Source organism: Scylla paramamosain, chromosome 45, assembly GCF_035594125.1.
Source record: "Scylla paramamosain isolate STU-SP2022 chromosome 45, ASM3559412v1, whole genome shotgun sequence".
NCBI lineage: Eukaryota > Metazoa > Arthropoda > Malacostraca > Decapoda > Portunidae > Scylla > Scylla paramamosain.
The window spans coordinates 6,935,001-6,942,500 of record NC_087195.1 but is presented as its reverse complement, the minus strand read 5'-3'; the positions used below and the strand labels follow the sequence as shown (position 1 = coordinate 6,942,500).

General features: G+C 43.9%; 1 protein-coding gene across 1 annotated transcript in view; it reads left to right on the top strand.

Annotated features, from left to right (window-relative positions):
* Positions 1–7,500, top strand: part of LOC135094302 (protein still life, isoform SIF type 1-like) — a 133,189-nt gene that overhangs the window by 45,689 nt on the left and 80,000 nt on the right. The window contains 2 exon segments of the mRNA XM_063994297.1: positions 2,497–2,674; positions 6,606–7,167. Coding sequence (XP_063850367.1) covers positions 2,497–2,674; positions 6,606–7,167 — 740 coding nt within the window.

Below are 7,500 nucleotides of genomic sequence, written 5' to 3'. Positions count from 1 at the left end.
AACCACGTGTACCAAGGTGGTGTACATGTGTGCGTCTTTGTACCATGTACACCAAGGGTTCTCTTTTGATTATGTACATGAGCTGTTACAAAATACGCACATGAGGTGCCCCTTTCACAAAATACGCACATGAACTGCCCCAGAATACATACATGGTGTCCCAGAATATGTACATGAACTGTCCCAAAATACGCACATGAAGTGATCCCAATATGTACATGGTGCCCCAAAATACGTACATGAACTGTCCCTAAATACGTACATGAGGTGTCCCGGCCAGAATATTTACGTACATGAGATGTCCATTTCCAAAATACGTACATGGAGTGTTCCATTCACAAATATGTACATGTTCCCTTCAAGCGTATGTCCCAGTCCCTCCAATTTACGTACATGTGTGTGTGCGTGTGTGTGTGTGTGTGTGTGTGTGTGTGTGTCCTTAAAAAGCATACACAGGATGCCCCAGTGATATTTTTGACTCATGCACATGACATACCCTTTGTACACACACACACACACACACACACACACACACACACACACACACACACACACACACACACACACACACACACACACACACACACAATGTCCAGTTATTATTATTACTATTATTATTATTATTATTATTATTATTATTATTATTATTATTGAAGGTAAATGGTTCAATGTCCATTTTTTGTATAAGAAAATGTATATATATATTATTTTCTATTAGTGATTATTTATTTATTTATTTATTTTTATTTTTTTTTGGGGGGGGCGGGAAAGAGGGAGGGGGTCTATGTGTGGCATATTGTTCTCTCTCTCTCTCTCTCTCTCTCTCTCTCTCTCTCTCTCTCTCTCTCTCTCTCTCTCTCTCTCTCTCTCTCTCTCTCTCTCTCTCTCTCTCTCTCTCTCTCTCTCTCATCAGATTTAACAAAAAAGAAGATGAACAAAGAGTGAAAAGAAAGAAGGTAAAGAAAGTAAGATAACTGTGAAAGAAAGAAGAAAGAAAGAAAGCTAACTCTAACTTTACACTTTTTATTTCCTCTGACTTTTTGTAAAGGAAAGAAAAAAGAGAAAAAAAATTAGACAAAAATATAAGTAGTTTGTATATATTTATTTTTATTGTTTTTATTTTCTTGTAATCACTTTTTTCTATTTAAACTTGCTTGTCTGTCTGTCTGTCTGTCTGTCTGTCTTTTTATTATTTTATTTTCTTTAATCTTTTTTTTTCTTATTTATTTGCATGTTGCCTCATTGCATTTTGGTGACTTGCTTTCCTCCTCCTCCTCCTCCTCCTCCTCTTCTTCTTCTTCTTCTTCTTTCTCCTCTTCCTCTCATTCAATTTGTTTTTGTTTATTCCTATAACTCTCTCTCTCTCTCTCTCTCTCTCTCTCTCTCTCTCTCTCTCTCTCTCTCTCTCTCTCTCTCTCTCTCTCTCTCTCTCTCTCTCTCTCTCTCTCTCTCTCTCTCTCTCTCTCTCTCTCTCTCTCTCTCTCTCTCTCTCACCCCTTGCATGTTGCCTGGTGTTGCTCATAATAGTAGTAATATTAGTAGTAATAGTTGTAGTAGTGGTAGTGGTACCAATAGTAGTGGTAGTAGTAGTGGTGGTGGTGGTGGTGGTTAGGAAGATTTAAAAATATATATTAGAAAACAAATTCCTCCTCCTCCTCCTCCTCCTCCACTTCCTCCTCCTCCACTTCCTCCCCCTCCTCCTCCTCCTCCTCCTCCTCCTCCTCCTCCTCCTCCTCCTCCTCCTCCTCCTCCTCCTCCTTCTCCTTATTCACATGTCACCCTAGTCATACCCTCCCTTCAATTAACCTGTCCTTACCCTAACACCATAATCACCCTAACCTTTTACCCTTAGAAGCACCTTACTCATTCTCTCTTATTTTTTTTACTCTCTCACCCTAACACACTAAAAACACCCTATTAACCGTGACTTAACCCTATCTCACCCTAACACACACAGAAAGCACCCTAGCAACATTAACTTAATCCTGTTTTACACCCTAGCCATACAATCCCTGAAATCCAACTCTACTTCACCTTAACTCATCCTAACGTAACCCTATCTCACCCTAACATGCCCTACCTCACCCTCACAATCCCTAACCTAAACTTATCTCATCCTACACACCCTAACCTAGTCCTTCCTCACCCTACCTCACCCTAGAGACACCCTGATTTAACTCTGTCACTTTAATACACACTAGAAAACACCCAGCTTAGTTATACTGGCCTAACCTAACCTTACCTCACCAAAACACACCCTAACTTAACCTCATCTCACCCTAACATACCATGACCTTACCCCATCACCCTAACACACACTAAAAATCACCCTACCCACTCCAGCACACGCTAACATAACCCCATCACCCTAACACACACTAAAGTTCACCCTACCTCACCCAAACACACCCTAACCTAACCTTATCTCATCCAAACCCAGCATACCTCAGCCAGACACACCCCAATTTAACCCACCACCCTGTTTCCTCACCCTAGGAACCCTCAACAAGTACGGGACCCTGCCAGCCAGCGCCAGGGGGTCCGAGAGGTCCCTGCCAGCCGCCAGCATGAGGGACGACAGGGACCACTCAGGCTACTACAGTGACAGAAATGACAACTATGGCAGCCGAAGGGACATATATGACAGGGGATACATGAGTGACCACGAAAGGAGGTGAGTAGCAGAAGGAGGAGGAGGAGGAGGAGGAGAAGGAAGATAGTGTAAGAGAAGATGAGAATGAGGAGGAGGAGGAGGAAAGGTGAGAATGATAATTGGGTGGAGGTAAGGAGGAGGAAGATGAGTTTGAGAGAAGATGAGAATGAGGAGGAAGAGGAGGAGGAGGAGGAAGAGTGTTTGGGAAGGTGAGAAAGAGAAGGAGTGTTTGGGAAGGTGAGAAGGAGGAGGAGGAGGAGTGAGACTATGAGGGGAGATAGAGGTGGTGAGTGTGAGAAAGTGGAGGAAGAGGAGGGGAGGAATGTGGGTGTGAGGGAAGATGATGAGGTGAGTGTGAAGGAGATGGAAGGTGAGATGAGGAAGATTATGAGTATTGATGAGGGAAGGTGACACGAGTTTTAATACCTTTCCAGTCTCACAATCCTAATCATCTCATACCTCTCTAATTCCTCTCCCCTTCCTTAATCCCACTCACAAACCATCAAATCCTTTTCTGCCTCACCCCAATCTCTCTCCTAATCCCTTTCTTTTCAACCTAATCCCACTCACACAGCATGCAATCCTTCTCTTCTTTACTCAGTTCCCTCTCAGATCCCATGTTCCCTCTCAGATCCCATAATTCCACTCAGGTATACCCAGTCCTTCCAATCCCTGCTTCACCCTAGCGCAATGGTGATTCACCTTTTTCAATGCACCCTGCCACGCAGCCCTTGCAAATGAACACATTTCTCTCACCCCTGAATTGCTGAAAAAGGAAAACAAATAAATGAATAAATGGAAAAAATCCAAAAATACAAATGTTATAATTTTATCTATTTATTATTTTTATTTATTTTTATTTATTTTTTTTTTTTTGTGCGCCACTTCACTAGTTTATCTCCTTACTGTTGCACGTGATCTTAGAAAACAGCACCTGAGTTTTCTTTTCTCTCTCCTATCGCAATAAATAACATGTGTATGCAAAAATATATATTGCTTTAATTTTTCTTAGCCATCCTCGCACTGTGTCATGAGCCATTGTGGTCTGGTAATAAACCAGTGATCCTTTCGTGCCTCTTGATTTACTTTCTCTGATCCTACTCTATATTAACCATAACATCCTTTTCTTCTATTTTATATTTGAGTTTCTGGATATGACAAATGTTACTGTGCAGAAAATACTCATGAAATAAAAAAAAATATTTTAGATAAATAGTCAAAGTAAGGAGTTCTAATCTATATTAAAAGCCTCTAATACTTTATTAGCGATACTCTTTGGTTAATTCAATCCTTTAACATTCAGCATTCTATCGTCTATCGTCTATCGTCTCTGTGATCTGATCACAGTCATTTCTCTCTGCTTCGAATGAATGTTTTCGTACTAGCGTCTTTTCTCATTGCTTCGCTCAATCCAAATGTTTTTGTCCAAAGATATTAGTCTGTAGTCGTTGTTGTTCTAATAATTACATCTGATTACATGCCAAACAATACACTAAACAACATGTATTTATTTCAAGTAGTAAACTTGACATATTGTGGTGGGATAATACTTGTCTTCTATATAAACACACCAGACTGTATTAAAATATTATGAAAATCAACAAAATCTCAATTTTTCGTTCAAAAATTACGTTCAGAGGTTGACAAAACCCAATGTAACTTTCAATAGATATCTTAGGCAAACCTGTGTCTTTTTATCTTATTTGTTCTATTGATATATTGCAAAACTTTTACAAATATTGATTCATTTTTTTTTTTTTTTTTTTTTGATAAACTGAAAAGATGCAAACGGTGGAAACATAGCGCTACGGTCTTTATACATTAGATGTCATTGTCAACACAATGAATTTACAATTAGTAAGCGGGGACAGCATTTTGTGGACACTGATAAACACAGTTAGATAGACATTTGAAAGGTGCACAGGTCTATGGCAACACACAGACACGCTTTCATTGCTAGGAAAACAATACGACAAGATATAATTCTGGCGACGAGAAGCATCTAAAACTACCCCCCCCTTCATCATCTCCCCGTCACCTCCCACTCCTTTTATACCCCCTCACCTCCTCCTCTAACCTACCATCCCCCACAACCAAAGGGACCCAACCCACCCCTACGAGCAAGTTCCGGCAGGATTTCGCCTCGTGAGGATAAATTTTACAAATATCTCCGTATCTCAAGGAACTTTGACAAAATGTTGATAAATGGTTGTGCATTGTTAGTTTATAGATATTTAGTGTGTTTGAGCAGCGAGATGATCGTGAAAATGAAGCGAAATATCACAAAAATCTCGCTCCGTATGCTGAAAACTGCCCTATCCACCGCATTTCGTGACTATGCAGCGAGATATGCTGTGGATTAGTGATCGCATATGGATAGTGCAATGCTGGGCACGTCTTGCCACCTCAATAACATCACTACAGTGGGCGGGCATGTAATAACATTAAGGAGCGACGCACGTTCACGGCAGCTACTCTTCTACCCCGATCTATAACTGTCTCTTAAAGTATCTACAGCTCTCCCATTCATTTAGTAACTGATAAACCTATGGATTCCGTCCATTCACTGTCTTCCCAGGATGATACATTCAGTCGCTCCCTCTGTACTGAGCCGCGGGTCGGCCAGAAGGGCGAGGTAGCGGCCAGCCAAGCTTGCGTCCAGGGAGGCTGCCCAGGCCAGCCCGCCACGGACGGGCCGCGGTCTTCGCTCCGCGCCTGTGCCTCACTGGCTGGCTGGCTGGCGGCTGGTGGTGATAGCTCTCTGCTTCGTCCCACCAGTTTCACTGTTCTCTACGATCAAAAATTATCAGTTCGTTTAATATGAGAGCCTCGTTGATAGACAGTCTTGCATCGCTCGCAGCCTCGCCTCGTCACCTGTCCACTGAAGCAAGCCTCTGCCTCTAACGTGTGGTCGTCCTCGCATGCATCTTGAAGCAAGATTCCTTCGTATATACTGGGTGATTACCAGTTCATTCATGATCATGAGAAACTTTTGTAGATATTCTACATAAGAAAAGTGCATCTCTCTAAAGTTGCATCTCTGAGTAGTACACCAGATTGTCCCGCGCGCCCGCCACAACGAGCCAGCCGCCGCTACAGCCGCCGCTCACCGCCGCTCACCGCCGCTCGGGTAAAGTCCCTCTCTCAGACTCACACCCCCGAACCCCGAGAAGGTGTGAGACGCCCTTGGTAAGGATAAAAGGAACGTTAAAATAGCATCAAGTTGAAAGATCACTCGCTATCTTGCGGGGCACTACCACAATCCCGCGGGCCGTGAGTGTGACACCCTTCTTCTTATGCGTCAGCTTCATTCATTTCCTCAAACAGAAGCGTGACATTAGTAGTCAGGCGTCGCGGCACTTAGAGAATCTTTTAGTTTACGCTGCGAGCAGTAATCGTTGATAATAGGAGAGGAGTTTGACTGTCGGGCATCAGAATAATTGGTGTGTGTGTGAAATGGGGCTTGCTGTGGAAGTACAACCAAAAAGGAGCTTGCAGTTCTTTACGCCCTATGGGAAGAAGTGATCACTGACTCGTAAATAAGTGTGTCACGTGTTGGGCGAGCGGTGGGGGTGAGGGTGGGGTGGGGATATCGCTGCAGCCACCTTCGTGAATGAACCTTGGCGAATGAGACAGACCTGCGACAGGTGCTCACAGGTTTTCTTCCTTCAAAGACGCCAGGGCATTGCGCATGTGGAGGCACGTTGGTAAAAGATTTTGGATGCTGGTGGGGAATACGTGGAAGAATAACGTTATCTCAAATTTCCTGTATGCCTTTTTTCTTGATAAATATTGAAAATGTCAAAGAAAAAAAAATGTTGGTTACCTATATGGCCAGCTGTGATCTGTCTTACGCCTAAACCCTTTCTTTCTCACCTTTAATCCTTTCTTGCACCCTAATTCCCCTTCTCTCCCTCTAATGGCACTCACCCCGCCTCCTCTCCCTCCCCAGATTCTACGACCGCCAAGACAGCATCCGGTCTGGCTACATGAGTGACAGGGAGCGTGGGTATGCCAGCGACAGGGACTCCCGGGGCTACGCCAGTGACAGGGACCGCTCAGGCTACATGAGTGACGGGGAACGTGGCTACCTCAGCGACAGGGAGCGTGGCGGAGGCGTGGGCGTGATAGGCGGAGGCGTGGTGGGCGGCAGCTACCTCTCCAACCGCGACCTTGGCTACATGAGCGACAGGGAGCGTGGCTACATGAGTGACAGGGAGCGTGGATACATGAGCGACAGGGAGCGTGGATACATGAGCGACAGGGAGCGAGGCTACATGAGCGACAGGGAGCGTGGATACATCAATCACCGTGACAGGGAGCGTGGCTACATGAGCGACAGAGACACACGCTCCTACGCCAGCGAGAGGGAGCGGGGCTATGCCAGTGACAGGGGCGGCTACGGCAGTGACAGGGAGCGAGGGTACTCCAGTGACAGGGAGCACACAGCACTGGTGGCCCAGGCGTCCATGGAGAGCGCTGACTCCAGGCTGTGCTACTTGACTTCTTCTGAGGTGAGTACCCCTTCCTGTCCCAGTGAAGTTCACTCGTTTTCTCCAAGTACCCCTTAAAATATCTCCGTTTTCTCTGAGTACTTTCTAAAATATTTCCGTTTTCTTCGCTTTCTCCTCACTTTTTTGCATAAAATACCTCATTTATATTTTTCCCTTCGTTTTCTTTACTCGTTTTTTTTTCCTAAGTATTTCCCAAAATATCTTCTTTTACTGTTTTTCCTTAAGTAATCCCTAAAATGCGCTCGTTTTCTTAACTTTCCCGTTTTCTTGTTTCCCTTTAAATCCATCTCACTTTAAGGTGCTTTTTTATGCTTATTTTTTATATTCATCTGT